Genomic DNA, 17,511 nt, shown 5'->3' on the forward strand with positions numbered 1-17,511 from the left:
TTGATGTCAAGGCAACCACTTTGACCTTACCTCAGGAATTCAGGTCCATTGTTCATGTTTAGAACAAAGCACATGAGGGAGAAAGGAATAGAAAGATATATTGAGAGGGTGAGATGATGAGGCTATGGGAAGAGGCTCCTGTGGAGCCTAAACACCGGTGTGGAACAGATGGGCTTAATGGCTTATTTCTGTGATGTAAGTTCAATATTTGTCTCAATAGTGTCTTGTCCCTTGCTGATGATGTTATCGATGTACTTCTCCCTCCACCTTGCTCCTACAGTTATGATGTCATCTTTGCTGGCTCTCCCCTGGAACTGCTGAAGAAGTTTGTACTATTTAATCACAAGGTGATCTTTGCAGCAGAAGGATTTATCTGGCCGGACGAGTCCCTGGCGGATAAGTATCCACCAGTCCGTAGTGGGAAGCCATACCTCAATTCTGGAGGTAGTATTTTTTGTTTTTTTTCCTCTTCTTATTAACCCACTGAAAATTGTCTCTGTACAGTTGCATCCATTTTAAATCCAGTTGTTCATTCCTGAAGTTAACAATCTCACCCTTTACCGTTATTGAACTCCGTCTCCTACAGCTATTCCCAATAACCTTGTCTGTTTTCAATGGAACAAGCTTGAAGAGCCAAAAGCCTTCATCCTGCACTGTCCACACAACTTACCATGTCTTCAAACTCCTTGTTTTCTGCAAATTTTCATATACAACTATCTAACTCTTCAGCTGTACCACCACTGATGGCCCTGGATTTCCAAGGTGAAATTTGGAAATTGAGCCCGTTACACTACAACTAATTTAACACAGATAAATTGGAAACAAAATGCCACTGAAGGAGTTGCATGTTGCTATTAAAGTTGATAGTTCCATGTATTGGGAGTAAAATTGATTCATCTAGTCCAGGAAATGTGTCTAATAATATAATCAAATATAAAAATGTGTTATCCACTATATTACTTAAAAAGAGATCTCTAATGAGATATCTTCTACCCAGATTTCCCTGCCTCTTTAACAATGTAGTGGAATTGTGCTCAATTTTGTTTTAAGTTCAATGATTGGAGGAACCATCAGCAGAAGAGGAAGGCAAACGGTTTCCCTCACCTTTTTGTAATGGGGCAAAATGATTTTGAAACATAATGAGTGTTGATTGCCTGAGGGAATGAGGAGGTCACTAGAACATCATGTTAAGTATGCACTTGGCTACGCATCACACAACAAACATTCCAGTAAATGTTAGCTGGGTGGAAGATGACAGGCAGCTGGTGGTTGGGTTATGAAAGGCCAGAGATTTCCCTTAAAGCTGTTCCTGTGTTTTGCCTTCTCCCAAGGGAAACATTAACTAGAGAAGCCCAGTTCAACAAATACACATAAAGAAGTGAGGATAGAATACCAATCATGAGTTTAGGAGAAGAGTAGTAAATGGTAATCTTTTGTACCTGATATCAACAGTAGACAATAGGAAGATGTAGAAGAAATTTCAGACCTGGCTACTCGTTGATAGTAGGCCGTCTGCTTTTGTTTTTGTCTTCCCAGTGTCTTGCATATCTTTCGTTTATGCAACCTGTAATAGGCTTAGATCTGGCATCTCACTTACCCTCATTCACCTTTTGAGTGAATTATAGGTTATTACATTCATATTTTCTCTTGTCTGAGGCTGTGCATGTACCGATGTACATGTTATACCTGTACGACACTATCTGTCTATATTTGTGCATGAGTATGTGTGTCTGCATGAATGGAAGTGTGTGTTGAATGTATTTTTTGAGTGCGTGGATGTGTGTGTTCTTGTCCACGTAGGTATGGCTGCCCATATGTATTGTGTGTATGAATTTGCATTTGTGAGAGTGTTTGTGAATGAGATTGCCCAGGTGAGGGAGTTTTTAGTGAATTCTTAGAGGATCTAAATGCTCCCCTCAACCACCCAATTCCCAACCCGCCCCATGCACTCTTTCCCTTTCACCACATTGTGGTCTATTTCTGTTTGCAGGTTTTATTGGTTATGCTCCAGTCATCAACAACGTTGTCCAGCAATGGAAGTTCAAGGATGATGATGATGACCAACTTTTCTACACTAAGATTTATCTCAATCCCAAACTGAGGGTGAGTCAGGGAGTTCAGGGAACAGAAAACAAAGCCGAAACACAATCATCCTACTACCTCCCTCAACAGAGAAAACTCACAGTTCATCACTGACTATTGAGATCTCTGGTTGATTTCCCAGTTTTCGGGGTCCCATGATGTTCCCTGATCTGAGACTAGATAGTGAACATGGTTTGAATGCACCTCCAGAGCAATTTTCTTTTGGATGAATTGTTATACTGATAATTCTCCCCCCCTCCCCCAAATCTGCCTTCAATTAGGCTTGTAAAATATCCCACATCAGCTATTTCAAACAGAAATAAATTGGAATTCTCCCGAGTCCTCCTGGGGCCAACATTTGCCCATTGACTAGTATTGCTAAATACAGAAACAGGCGATTTGGCGAACTGTGCACAACATAGCTGCCTGGTTTTCTAAAATGGCTAGACTTTAAAAAAATAAAAAAAACTGTGTGTGTAGAAGTCTTGAAATGCTAATCTTTTTTTCCTACAGGAGAAGTACAAGATGGCTCTGGATCACCAATCAACAATCTTCCAAAATCTCAATGGTGCTTTAGGTAAACTCTCAATCTTCCACTATCCCCTGCCGGCCACCACCTTCACTGCACTGTGTCTCCTGCCTGGCTCCATCTTAAATTTAATTTCTGTTCCTTCTCACTATACACTGGATTCCTCTGGGATCGGAAGAAGTTAGATCATAAAGAGCAAGAATAGGCCATTCAGACCCTTCAGCCTTGTCTACTGCTCAGTAAGACTATGGCTGATTTGACTGTGGCTTAACTGCACTTTCTACAGTCATTCATCTGTCTAACTCTGCCTTTAATATTTTTAATGAGCCACCCTCTACTGATGTCTGGGTGAGAGAATTTCAATCACTAAGAGAGAAGAAATTCCTCCATATCACCATCTTCAATGGGAGATACTTTATTTTCAAGCAATACCCCTTGGTTCTAGATTCACCATGAAAAGGCAGTGTCATCTCACCACCTACCCTGTCAAAATCCCTCAGAATTGTTTTTGTTTCAGTGCAATCACCTTTTGTTCTTCTAGACTTCAATGAGTATAGGGTGGCACGGTGGCTCAGTGGTTATCCCTGCTGCCTCACAGCGCCAGGGATCCGTGTTCGATTCCACCCTCAGGCAACTGTCTGTGTGGAGTTTGCACATTCTGCAGCGGACCCCTGTAAATGCTGAGTCATACCCCTGAAGCCTGTAACACTGACACTTCCCCCACCCATCCAGGACCCCCTGTTGATACTGACACATGCCCCTCTACCTCCCGCTCCAGTTTCCTTCCACAGTCTAAAGATGTGCAGGTTAGCTGGATTGGCCTTGCTAAATTGTCCATTGCATTCAGGGATGTGATAGGTGGGTTAGCTGTGGGAAATGCAGGGTTACAGCGATTAGGTACGGGAGTGGGTCTAGATGAGATGCTCTTCAGAGGGTTGATGTTGACCCGATGAGTCAAATAGCCTGCATCCACACTGTAGGGATTCTATGATTCTATGACATAGGACCAGAACAATCCTTGACCACCTCTGGAATGACTCTGAGTGTGAATACATCCCCAGCATGAAACGAGCTGAGGGTCCCCTGTCTGGCCAGTGTGGGAGCTGAACTCAGATGTTAGTTCTGTGACCTTTATTGAAAGGAGGTCACTTCCTCCCCCAAATCCCCGATCAATGCTCTGCCCTCCCCATGCCAAAGAACTGGGAATTCAGGTGTTGTTTGATGTGTGGTGTTACTGACTGCTGGCTGTCATTGCTTTAACCATCCCCATGGCTTACCATCTTCCAGATGAAATTGTCGTGAAGTTTGAGAAAGGAAAAGCCAGAATCCGCAACATAGCCCAGGATACGCTGCCAGTGATCGTCCATGGCAATGGGCCTACCAAGGTAACTGGGTCTCGGCTCAATGACTGCCATGAATGAGAGATTGGGTAGATTGTTGGGAAGGTATTAGTGGAAGATGTTGTACTAACACTTCGTAAACAACAAAAAACGCCCAACAAATGATCCAAGCATCTGTCTTTCCATAGTAGAATTGAGCCTCAATGGAGGACTTACAGATGATTAATACTGGGGTACAGTACCTGTGAACTCAGATCTGTTGCTGTATAACATTAGGGTGCAGTACTGGTGATGACAGGTCTTTCACTGTATAAGACTTGGATACAGTGTTGGTGGTGTCAGAGCTGTCACTATGTTGCATTCGTCTACAGTACTGGTGACAGAGCTATCACTAGAATACTGTGATGCAGTGCTGGTGTGGACAGGTCTGTCACTGGAAAATACTGAGGTACAGTGCTGGTGGGGACTGGTCTATTACTGTATAACACGGGTACAGTACTGGTGGGGCCAGGACTGTCAGTGGAAAACACCTGAGATACAGCACTGGTGGGGATAGGTCTCACTGTATAACATTGGGGTACAGTACTGGTGGGGATAGGTCTGTCACTGGAACACACTGAAGTACAGTACTGGTGAGGACAGTCTGTTGCTGTATAACACTGGGGTACAATAGTAGCAGGGAGAGGTGTGTTACTGTATAACACTGGAGTACAATACCAGTGGGGACAGGTTTGTCACTGTATAACACTGGAGTACAGTGCTGGTGAGGACAGATCTGTCACTGTATAACTCTAGGGTATAGTGCCCGTGGGGACAGATCTGTCACATTATAACACTGGAGTACACTGCTGGTGGGGTAGGCCTGTCACTGTATAACACTAGGATACAATACCGCTGAGGTCAGGTCTGTCACTGTATAACACTGAGGTACAGTGCTGGTGGGGATAGGTCTTTTACTGTAGAACATTGGGGAACTGTACTGACTGAGACAGGTCTGTTGATGTATAAAAAATGGAGTACAGTACTGGTTGGAGAGGAGATGTTTTGAAGAGGACTGTGTGTATTTTGAGCTGTGACTTTGAGGGGTCACTGTGTCTGATAGCATGACAGAACTGGACCAATTTCACACTGACATCTGAGTGAATCAAGGTGATTAATTAGTCCCACATCATAAAGATGCTCAGGCGAGTCAGGAAGATGAATGTGAAACACCTTTCCTGTGTCATACCCTCAAATGAAATGTTTGTATTTCTGCAAATCTTGGTTGCTGCAAGTTGAATTGTGGAACATCCTTCTCACCCTTAGCTGCAACTGAACTATTTGGGGAATTATATTCCGAATGCCTGGAACCATGAGACTGGATGTGGAATATGTGATGAGGACTTGTTAGACCTGACACAGCTACAGGTAAACATCATGACCATGCATGTGTGTTACTGTGTGTGCACTTGTATGGCATTATGTGTGCATGTGTATGTAAACATATATCTGCCAATCTCTCTGTCCATCCTTCCTCACTTCCAACAACCTCAAAACCTTGTTCCTTTTGTTTATTTGTTTCTCTTTGTTTCATTGATTTTTCTCTCTGTTTGACTTGGCTGTTACTTTATTTACATCCATCTTATTCTTTGTCACTCTTTCTATATTTAATTGTCTGCTTCTCTCCTTATATAAGACCATAAGAAATCAATGAGGAGCAGGAGATTCACTCCTTTGAGCCTGTTGGACTATTCAATGATCTTCTACTTCAACACCATTTTACTCCACTATCCCTGTGCTCTCGACGTTATTAATATGTAGATATTTATCAATCTCAGTTTTGAGCACTCGATGACTGAGCTTCCACAAGCTTCTGGAGCAGAGAGTTCCAAAGATTCACCACCCTCTAAGTTAAGAAAACCCTCCTCCTCTCAGAGCTGCGTCTTTATGCACGAATTTTTGTTCCCTGGTCTGGCTCTTTCCCAGACTAGCAAGAAACATCCTTCCTGCCTCCACCCTGTAGAGCTCTATAAAAGTTTAGTTTGTCTGAATGAGATCATCGTTCATTCTTCTAAACTCTGGACAGTATAGAACATAGAACAGTACAGCACAGGAACAGGCTCTTCGGCCCACGATGTTGTATCAAACATGATGCCAAATTAAACTAATCCCATATGCCTAGCGTTGGTCCATATGCTTACATTCCTTGCATATTCATGTGCTTATCTAAAAGTCTCTTAAATGCCCCTATCATATCTTCCTTTACCACTAGTCCTGGCAGTACGTTCCAGGCACCTACCATTCTCTGATTTAAAGAAACACTGTCCCTTACATCTCCTTTGAACTTTCCCCTTGTCACCTTAAATGGGTGGCCGCTAGTATTAGACATTTCAACTCTGGTTTAAAAAAAAGTTCTGTCTGTCAGCCCTAACTACGCATTTCATAATTTCATAGACTTCTATCAGTTTTCCCCTCAGCCTCCACTAGAGTCCAGAGAAAAGAATCTGAGTTATTCTAGCCCTTCCTTATAGCTCCTAGCTTCTAATCCAGGCAGCATCCTGGTAAATCTCTTCTACGCCCTCACCAAAGTCTCCACATCCTGCCTGTAATGTAGTGACCAGAGTTGAACACAATGCTCAAAGTGAAGTGTAACCAAAGTCTTACAACATTGCAAAATGACATCTTGACTTTTGTACTCACTTCCCCAAACAGTAAAGGCAAGTATGCCATATGCCTTCTTTGCCATGCTGTCTACTTACGTGGCCACTTTCAGGGAGTTATGGACATGAATCCCAGGATACCTTTGTGCATCAATGTATAGGCTCAGTCTATTTAATCTTCCATCATAGGATAATCCTGCAATCCCAAGGATTAGTATAATGAACCTTTGTTGCACTCCCTGAAGGGCATGTATATAATTCTGTAGCTAAGGAAAATGAATTTCCACACAATTTTCTAGGTGTGATCTTACTAAGACTTTCTATAATTGCAGTAAGATCTCTTTGCTACACACCACCTCCCCATATAAAGGAGTAATAATGTAACTGGATTAGTAATCTAGAACCCCAGTTAATATTCTGAGGTCATGTGTTTAAATGCCACATCGGTAGTTGGTCAAATTTCAATTCAGGAAGAAATCTAGAATTAAAGCTGGTTTAATGGCATTCACTATTGATTGTTGTTTATTAAAAATAACTCATTTGGTTCACTAATGTCCTTTAGGGAAGAAAATCTGCCATCCTTACCTGTTCTGGCCTACATGTGAATCCAAACCCACAGCAAAGTGCTTGACTCTTAATTACCCTAAAAAGTCTCACAGTTCAATGGCAGTTAGTGATGGGCAACAAGGGAGGTGATGGCCTAGTGGTATTATTGCTGAACTGTTAATCCAGAGACCCAGGTAATGTCCTAGGGACCTGGGTTTGAATCTCACCACGGCAAATGGTTGAATTTGAAATCAGTAAATATCTCGAATTAAGAGTCTAATAATGACCATGAATCCATTGCCAATTTTCAGAAAAACCTGTCTGGTTCACCAATGTCCTTTAAGGAAGGAAACTACCATCCTAACATGGTTCGAGACAAAAACCCTGAAGATGCTGGAAACCAAGGTAGACAAACAGGAGGCTGGAAGCACACAGCAAGCCAGGCGGCATCTGGAGGAAAGGAACAGTCATCTGTCCTGAAGAAGGACAAGCAGAACTGTCCTGAAGGAGGGTAATACCTGAAATGTTGACTGTTCCTTTCCTCCAGATGCTGCCTGGCTTGCTGTGTTTTTTCAGCCTCCTGTTTGTCTACCTGCCATCCTTATCTGGCCTGGCCTACAAGTGACTCCAGACCTACAGCAATGTGGTTGACTCTTAAATGCCTCCTGGGTAATTAGGGATGTGCAATAAATACTGACTTAGTTAGCAACACCCTCATTCCATGAATGAAAATTTAAAAAAACGCTGAACTTGCCAGCAACATTCTCATCCCCATGTGAAGAGAAATTAGAAAAATCCTCTTTTCATAAAGACCAACACACCATTTGCCATCTTAGTTGCTTACTGGACCTGCATGCTAACTTTCAGTCATTCGTGAGCAAGGATGCTCAAGTCTCTTTGATGTTCAACTCTTCCTAGCCTCTTGCCATTTAAAAAGTATTCTGAATTTTTGCTTTTACTAACAAAGTGGATAATCTTGTGTTTCTCCACATTGTATTCCATCTGTCAGATTCTTTCCCATTCTCTCAGCCTCTCCAGATTCCCTTACTGCATCTTTCAGTCCGAGCATCTTTCATTCCCACCTAATATAACACAGCGTGGAGCTGGAGGAACCCCATTGTGAAGCCTCTTGTAAGGAATAACCCCACTGCGAAGCCTCTTCTAAGGATGCCTACCTTGAAGAAGTTACCCTCCTCCCTCCAGAAATGTGTTCCTCCAGCTCCACACTGTGTTATCTCAGACTCCAACATCAGCAGTTTTTACTATCTCTTTCACTTCCACCTAGTCTTTCAGTAATCTCAAACTTAGAAGTATTATTTTTATTCCCCACATCCAAACAATGGAGTTCGATTGTGAGTGGCTAGGGGCTAAGCATTGATCCCTGTGAAAGACCAGTGATAGCAATCGCAACAGACCAACATGAAAACCACCAATTTAGTTCACCTGCACATTTGCCAATGTAGTATACTGTATCCACTGTACCCAGTGTGACTTCCTCTACATTGGGGAAACCAAGTGGAGGCTTGGGGACCGCTTTGCAGAACACCTCCGCTCGGTTCGCAACAAACAACTGTACCTCCCTGTCATGAACCATTTTAACTCCCCCTCCCATTCCTCAGATGACATTTCCATTGTGGGCCTCCTGCAGTGCCACAATGATGCCACCTGAAGGTTGCAGGAACAGCAACTCATATTCCGCTTGGGAACCCTGCAGCCCAATGGTGTCAATGTGGACTTCACCAGCTTCAAAATCTCCCCCTCCCCTACTGCATCCCAAAACCAGCCCAGCTTGTCCCCGCCTCCCTAACCTGTTCATCCCCTCCTCCCACCTCAAGCCGCACCTCCATTTCCTACCTACCAACCTCATCCCGCCTCCTTGACCTGTCTGTCCTCCCCGGACTGACCTATCCCCTCCCCACCTGTACTCTCCTCTCCACCTATCTTCTCCTCTATCCATCTTCGGTCTGCCTCTCCCCCTATTTATTTCAGAGCCCTCTCCCCATCCCCCTCTCTGATGAAGGGTCTAGGCCTGAAACGTCAGTTTTTGTGCTCCTGAGATGCTGCTTGGCCAGCTGTGTTCATCCAGCTACACTTTTTGTTATTGTTAATTTAGTCCTGTGTTCTGTTTTCTGTGTGTTAATCAGTTCTCAATCCATACCAATCACATCACTGATTTAAACTTGCTATCTGAAGCCCCTTTCAGAAAATCAAATTTTGCATCCTGATGAATTCAATTGCCCCACGCGCAAAATTTACTGGCTCCAAAAAATCCCACTGCCACCCCTGTGTGGCACTGTGCCTGTACCATGTTTCTCTCTTGTGTGTTGGGGGTCACTCTGTTACTATGCGTGTGCATGTCACGATGTTTGTGTCTTTCATCGTGTATATTGCTGTATGTCAGTGTTTGTTTCACTATCTGTGTGTGTCTTGTGTGTGTCACTGTGTATGCACATCAGTGTATGTGTCCCTATATGTACTCGTGTGTGTGTGTGTCACTGAGTACAAGTGTCTTTCATCATTTGTTTCGTGGTGTGTCTGTGTGTGCTTGTTTCATGTCTTTGTGTGTATAAGTCACTGTGTGTGTCTGTCACTGGGGGTGGCATTATATGATGATGTGTGTGTGTCACGTGTCCATTTATGCCATTGTGTATGTCAGCCTGTCACTGTGTGTGTGTTTGCTTTATTCTTTGCATCTGTGTCCCTCCCTTGCTGTCTGAAATTAGAACAGCAGATTGACACAGGATCAAAGAAAGGAATTTCTATTCTCAGTGATCCTGCACATAGCCTCTCACAGCTGTGCATCTTGGATTGCCGGTTGCTCAGACATGTACTGCAGCTACAGCTTAGAACAATAAAGCAGTGGTTACCAGGGTAACAGAAAGAGGCCCAGGCACAATCCTGACTGTTTTGGTTTTAACACGAGTTGTGAAGTATTTTAGAAGTATTATGCCATTTTCTAACCACCTGTGTAGCAGCTGCCAGCTATTCATAATTCAGCTCATTGACCTTGAGAAATTTAAAATTAAATGGATTGAGGAATTTAGTCAAATGTATTCTGACAAACACACTCCCATTTACTACTGTTAATTAGTTGGTTAAATATTTGGAAAGGGTGGCTGGTGGAAAGAAATGTTATTTGACAGGATGACACAGTTCCAGTAGTGTGTCAGTACTGGTGACAGGGACCTGGGGTGGTGTGTCAGTCTTGACAGGGGTCCTGGGATTGTGCATGAGTACACTTCCCCAGGGAGATGTGTCGGTAAGTACTTTGAGGGAGTCCCCGGGGGGTAGAGTGTTAGGATTTACGTGGGTGCCAGTGGGGAGTGTGTCACTTTTTACTGAGGATCCTCAAGGGTATGTGTCAGTATTTACAGGAGCTCCCTGGGGTGTGGGGGAGTGTATTAGTATTTAAAGGGGACCTCAAGGGGAGATGTGTGTCAGTATTTACTGGGGCTGGTAGGCTTAGTGTGGGGTTTGGATGGCCTGCGACCCCCTGCAGCCACTATAAAATCTGTTTTTGTGTCTGTCCATCACTTCAGGATGAAGATTATCCTCAGGTGCTGATTGCAGTCTTCATCCTGCAACCGACCCCGTTTCTCCCGGAATTTCTGAAACGCCTTGCTGCCCTGGAATACCCACTAGAACAGCGGACCCTCTTTATCTACAACAAGGTACGCAGGGAGCAGGGTTTACCCAGAGTGTGAGTGTGGGTAAGACCAACCAGGATCACTTGGAGATGATAACGTCCTGCTCCACTGAGGAATGTGGAGAGCGGTGGGCAGAGCGTTTGAGCTGACTTTTCCGCTTCAGTGCCTTGACCCTGGCTCTGAAGGTTGTAGGTTTCGAGACTCATTACTAGGAAAAGGTCACGCCCCACAATCTAGGTACCCCCTGCCCCACTGTGATCACTGAAGGAGTGTTGCACTGTCAGAGGTGCCATTACTGAGTCTGACTGCTCCTTCAAATGGAAGGAGAGCTGGGATTGGCTCAGTGGTGTGCTTCTCTCTCTGTTCCAGGCCCAATATTTATTCATAGAATCTCTACGATGTGGACGCAGGCCCTTCAGCCCAACAAGTCCACACCGACACTCAGAGCATCCCACAGAGACCCATCCCCTAATCTACACATCCCTGAACACTCTGGGCAATTTAGCATGGCCAATCTGCCTAACCTGCACATTTTTGGATTGTGGGAGGAAACCAGAGCACCCAGAGGAAACCCATGCAGACACAGGGAGAATGTGTAAATTCCACACAGACAGTTGCCTGAGGATGGATTTAAACCCGGGTCCCTGGTGCCGTGAGGCAGCATCGCTAACCACTGAGTTTACCATTACACCCTCCCTCAGTGTAGGCAAAATAAAACAGGTTATTGAGACTGTGGGAGCCTGCTGTGTACGAATTGGCTGTCATGTTTCATGTGCTACAATAACTTCATTGGCTGCAAAATGCTCGAGACAACCTCAGGCTTGTGATTGGTGCTATCCAAATGCATTGTTTTTGCGTTGTTCTCTTGGCTGAGGGGCTATGCAATATTTGAACAATACCCAAGCCTCCTGGGATTTGATGACCTTAGACTTCGGAGGGCAGCAAGAGGGTGGGATGAGTGATGTTCATGTCATGGGGTAAAAAAGTGGACTCAAAGGGTGACAATTTATTCACTGTCTGAACATTGTAGCTGCAGCATGGGGAACCAGATAGGCAGGACTGTGATGGCATCTGCAGCTGAGCAGCCTGTCTGATGACTCCTCATGTTTTGGATGCGAGCCTTTCTAATGTCCCCGGCCACCATCGCTCTAGGCCTGAACCCCTCAATGTCATGTTAAAGACCACATGGGCTATCCCCAAGTTGATCTGTGATTTAACTCTATTCTGTATATTTACAAACAGGAGGTTTACCATGAGAAACACATCCAGACATTCTGGGAGGAGCACCAGGAGGATTTTTACAGCATTAAAGTCGTTGGCCCAGAGGAGGAAATGACGGAGGGTGAAGCCAGGGATATGGGGATGTGAGTCAGGCAATACTGACACTCCTGACCAATTTAAATGTTACCTTTCAGTTACCATGACAATGTGTGTGCTGTTGGTAGCATGAATGTTTGTACATTCATGCCATCATTACAGCTGCCTGTATCCATTTCTGTAATCAGCTTGACTTCACCCATCTCAACTAAACTGCTACCCCCGTCCATGTCTTTGTTGTCTAGACTTGACTATTCAGTCACTCACCTGGCTGGTTCGTCACATTCTACTCTCTGTAAACCAGTGTCATTCGTAGTTCTACTGCCTGTTTCAACTTGCAGTGCCTCCTGTTCACCCATCAACTCTTTGTGGTTTTGCCCCTCCCTCTCTTGATAACACACCTCCCTGTCTCTATAACCTCCTCCAGTCCTACACCCTTCCCTATCTCTATCATTTCCTCCAGCCCTGCACCTCTCCCTCTATCAGTAACTGCCGGTGGCCCCTTCACTCTTCCCTATCTCTGTCACCTCCTTCAACCCCTACGCCCCTCCCTATCTCTGTGACCTCAGCCAGCCACTACATCCCTCCCTGTCTGTGACCTCCACCCCCAACACCCCTCCCTTTCTCTGTCACCTCCTCGAGCCCCTATAAACCTCCTAGGTTGCTGTCCTTCTTCTTAATTCTAGCCTGTTGAGCTTCCTCCAGTTTTAATCGTTTCAGCTGCTTGGGCCCTGAGCTCTGGAATTCTCTCCCTAAAGCTCTCTGACGCTTTCTCCCACCCTCTGCTTATCTCTTTGGCCATAGGAAGATATCCTTCCTGCATCTACCCTGTCAAGCCCTGTAAGAATTATGTCTGCTGGAATGAGATCCCTTCTCATTAATCAAAATTACAGGCATGATCTCCTCAATCTCTCCTAATGGGACAACACCTTCATGGTGCAGATGATCAGTGAACCTTTAACAAACACAAAGAATGCTATGTTTTGAAGAAGATTCACACCAGACTCAACATGTAATTCTCTCCATAAATGCTGTCAAATATGCTGGTTTCTGTATCATTCTCTGTTTGTTTAAGGTTTTCACCATCTGCTATATTTTGCCTTCATTCAGAGGAACCTTTGTATTTCCCGTATGGTAAGTTTACCCTTCTTTGAGTAAGGAAATAGTTGGACAACTTCCTTTCTACAACAGCAACAGGCCCTTGTGTATGAATATGTATAGCTTTTGCCAGGCATGAGGCAGTCACATTGCGAGTGTAACTGTTTGTTAATGTGATTTATTCATTATTGCTCATTACGTTTGTTCATAGTCAGAGACATATCTCTGCAAATGAGAGGAATGTGCCTACTCCTCTGAGCAGTGTTGCAGTAGGGAGGGACTGAGGAGCTGATTTAGGCTGAGTGCCCTGTTCCTCTCCATAGCCTCTGCCTTTTGAAGGGGAGCCAGTTTGTGCTTCATATTCCTCACCTTTCAACAAGAAGCTCACTTTCGATCCATCCATTGTGTTTCTCAGGCACATGTGTCGCCAGGACCCAGACTGTGACTATTATTTCAGCGTGGATGCCGATGTGGTCCTCAGTAATCCAGAGACCCTGAAGATCCTCATTGAGCACAATCGGTAAGATTAACTGATCAATCGGGTCCTCCTACTTACCATATCCGAACTTCTGTTACCTCTACAACCGACTACTCTAACATTATGCTGCTCTCCCACCAACTTCCAATGCTGTGTGAAGTTTGAGCACATGCAAAATTCTGCCGTCCCCACGAATCCTAACTTGCACCAAAGCCTTGTTTGCTCATGACCAGCTATGCTCACTAATTTGCATTCATTCCTGGTTTAGCAAGAGCAGGTCAGAGGCTGGAAATTCTGAGGCAACTAACCAGCCCCTTGGTTCCTGAAAGCCTGACAAGGTGCAAGTCAGGAGTGTGATGGAATATGCTCCCACTTGTCTGGATGGGTGCAGCTTTAACAACATTTAGGAAGCTTGGCAAAATATAGCACAAAGCAGCCCACTTGACTGGCACCACATTCATTGCCTTCAACATTCACTCCCCCTACAACTGATGCACAGTGGCAGGAGGTATGTGCCATTAGGAAGGTGCACTATAGCAACTTGCCAAGGTTCGTTTGATAGCATCTTTGAACAGGAACAGCAGAGCCCTGCTACCTGCAAGTTCTCCTTCAAGTTCCCTCACTCGACCACTTTCTCCCTGCCTGACAGGTACATACTTATCAAGGACACGCAGTAGCTGTTCCTTGAACAAGCTCCATATTTCAATTGTGCCCAGCCCCTGCAGTTTCCTTCCCCATCCTGTGCATCCTAAATTTTGCCTAATTGCCTCATAACTGCCTTTCCCCTAGCTATAACTCTTGCCCTGCGGTATACACCTATCCCTTTCCATTGCTAAAGTAAATGTAACCAAATTGTGGTCACTATCACCAAAGTGCTCACCTACCTCCAAGTCTAACACCTGGCCTGGTTCATTACCCAATACCAAATCCCATGTGGCTTCCCCTGGACAAAAACTAACCTATCTAAAGTACTCAAACTATAGCTTTTCCAGTCAATATTTGGAAAGCTAAAGTCCCCTATAACAACTACCCTGTTACTTTCGCTCCTATCCAGAATCATCTTTGCAATCCTTTCCTCTACATCTCTGGAACTTTTTGGAGGACTGTAGAAAACTCCCAGTGGGGTGGCCACTCCTTTCCTGTTTCGACCTCAGCCCATACTACCTACTACTAGTAGATGAGTCCTCATCAAACGTCCTTTCTGCCACCGCAATACTGTCCTTGACTAATAATGACACACCTCCCCCTCTTTTACGATCTTCCCTGATCTAACTGAAACATCCAAATCCCGGAACCTGTAACCACCATTCCTGTCCCTGCTCTATCCATGTCTCCGAAATGGTCACAACATCGAAGTCCCAGTTATCAACCCATGCTGCAAGTTCACCCACCTTATTCCGGATGCGCCTGGCGTTGAAGTAGACGCACTTCAAACCACCTTCCTGCCTGCCGGCACACTCCTGAAACCTTATTCATGACCTCATTACTCTCAACCTCCTGTACACTGGAGCTACAATTCAGGTTCCCATCCCCCTGCCGAATTAGTTTAAACCCTCCCAAAGAGCATTAGCAAATTCCAACCCCCCCCCCAGGATATTGGTACCCCTTTGGTTCAGGTGTAGACCATCCTGTTTGTAGAGGTCCCACCTACCCCAGATTGAATCCCTCCCTCCTGTACCATCCCTGTAACCACGTGTTCAACTGCTGTCTCTCCCTATTCCTTGCCTCACTAGCACGTGGCACAGGTAACAAACCAGAGACAACAACTCTGCTTGTTCTAGCTCTAAGCTTCCACCTTAGCTCCTTGAATTCCAGCCTTATATCCAGATCCCTTTTCCTACCTATGTCGTTGGTGTCCGTGTGGACCACGACTTGGGGCTGCTCCCCCTCTCCCTTTAATGATACCGAAAACACAATCAGAGACATCACGAACCCTGGCACCTGGGAGGCAACACACCAACCGCGAGTCTCTCTCGTTCCCACAGAATCTCCTATCTGTCCCCCTAACTATGGAGTCCCCATTGACTAATGCTCACGAGTTTTGAGAAGATTTGTCGGAGGCTCACTGATGATGTTACCTAGAATGGTGACGAAACGTCTGAAAACTAACCTTCCAGCTCAGTGAGCAAACTCACATCCAGAACTAATGCTCACTTCCTATCCCCCCTTCCATTCTCAGCAACAGGGACAGACTCTGTGCCAGAGACCTGTACCCCATGGCTTACTCCCCGCACCCCCCCCCAACAGTATCCAAAATGGTGTACTTGTTATTGAGGGGAATGGCCATAGGGGATCCCTGCTCGGTCTGTCTGTTCCCTGACTGTAACCCATCTACCTTTTTCCTCTACCTCCCTGTAACTCCTCTCAATTACCCCCTCAGCCTCCCGAATGATCCGAAGCTCATCCAGCTCCACCTGCAGTTCCCTAACTACTGGCCAGCAAGAGACATCACTCTACCCATGGATGAATTAAGTCAAAAATCTTTTTTTAAAATCCTCTTTGCTATTTTCAAATACTTTCCTGGCCCTTGCCTATCTCCCTCAACTCTAGCTCTATAACCATCTGAGATCTCTGCACTTCCCCAGTTCTGACCTTCGGAGTAACCCTCAGTTGTAATTGCTCCACCATTGATGGCTGTGACTTCAGCTGTTTGGGCTTCAATCTCTGGAATTCTGCCCCTAAACCCCTCCACCTCCGTCCCCTCCTTTATGATATTCCTTAAAACCAACCACTTCAACCAACCTGTTGATCATCTATTCTAATGTTTCTTTGCGGAATTTGTGTCACATGTTGGATAACGTTCCACTGCAGTAGCCTTGGAGTTCTACTGTGTGTTAAGAACATAAGAAACAGGAGCAGAAATGGGCCATTTGGCCTGTTCTGCCATTCAGTAAGATTGTGACTGATATGATTGTGGCATCAACTCTACCATTCTATCTGTGCCTCATAATCCTTGTCTCCCTTTTCAATGATCCATTCTGCATTGCTGTCTGGGAAAGAGAATTCCAAACACAGATGATCTTCTGAGAGAAGAAATTCCACCACACCTCTGTCATAAGTGAGAGGTCTCTTATTTGAAACCTTTCCCCCTAATTGTAGATTGCCTCAGATGCGAAGACACCTTCTGAATATGTGCCTTGTCAAGCCTCATCAGGCTTTTTGTTTGTTTCAATAAGATTCTCTCTTTAAACACCAATGGATATAGACACCATCTAAATGTTACACTTGCTCCTTACACTGGTGACACTCACGGCTACAGTCAGCATTCTATTGATTACTGATAAAAGACACTCAGAGGGTGATTGGGGTTTGGGGGGGTGGGGGGGTGGTTTCACCTCGCCTTCCCCAACCATGCTGAGGGCAATGATAATAACTTCAAGCAGGCTCAGACTTGCAAATCCTGGCCCACATTCCCAGTGCCTCATTTTAACATCTCCATTGCAAAGTAGCACTGATCAAGGGCAGAGAGATCAAAAGATCATGTAACTGGTGAGAGTGGAGTGTCAGATGATAAGTCTCTGCAGGTGACCTTGATCTCTCTGCCTATAAACTCTGTGCCTGTGTGCTCTGCTGTTTCACTATACCTGACGAAGAGGCTGCGCTCCGAAAGCTTGAGTGATTTCAAATAAACCTCTTGGACTATAACCTGCTGTTGTGTGACTTCTGACTTTGCATTAAGAATCCATCTCATTCATGCCCTCCCACCCCCATATCATTTTCAGGGGAGGAAATTTGCTGTCTTACCAATGTGAAGCACTTTGGGGTGTCCTGAGGTGGTAGAAGGTGCTATATAAATGCTTTCAATGAGCTTCACTCTCCACCTGAACAACTGAAC

The 17,511-nt window shown here is 44.9% G+C and overlaps 1 protein-coding gene across 3 annotated transcripts in view; it reads left to right on the top strand.

The window, feature by feature from the left end:
- Window positions 1-17,511, top strand: part of LOC125448668 (multifunctional procollagen lysine hydroxylase and glycosyltransferase LH3-like) — a 78,187-nt gene that overhangs the window by 37,508 nt on the left and 23,168 nt on the right. For 2 of the 3 annotated variants that reach the window (XR_009443445.1, XM_059642714.1), the window contains exons 4-12: window positions 281-444; window positions 1,991-2,103; window positions 2,596-2,659; window positions 3,899-3,996; window positions 5,257-5,358; window positions 10,676-10,807; window positions 12,026-12,147; window positions 13,211-13,234; window positions 13,614-13,718. Coding sequence is in view for 2 of the 3 variants with exons in the window: in XM_059642714.1 (XP_059498697.1) it covers window positions 281-444; window positions 1,991-2,103; window positions 2,596-2,659; window positions 3,899-3,996; window positions 5,257-5,358; window positions 10,676-10,807; window positions 12,026-12,147; window positions 13,211-13,234; window positions 13,614-13,718 (924 nt within the window). In the remaining variant the exon portion in view is untranslated. The remainder of the gene's footprint in view (window positions 1-280; window positions 445-1,990; window positions 2,104-2,595; window positions 2,660-3,898; window positions 3,997-5,256; window positions 5,359-10,675; window positions 10,808-12,025; window positions 12,148-13,210; window positions 13,235-13,613; window positions 13,719-17,511) is intronic. The other variant, XM_059642715.1, reaches the window with a different exon arrangement.

The sequence above is a fragment of the Stegostoma tigrinum genome, chromosome 45, assembly GCF_030684315.1.
Source record: "Stegostoma tigrinum isolate sSteTig4 chromosome 45, sSteTig4.hap1, whole genome shotgun sequence".
Taxonomy (NCBI): Eukaryota; Metazoa; Chordata; class Chondrichthyes; order Orectolobiformes; family Stegostomatidae; genus Stegostoma; species Stegostoma tigrinum.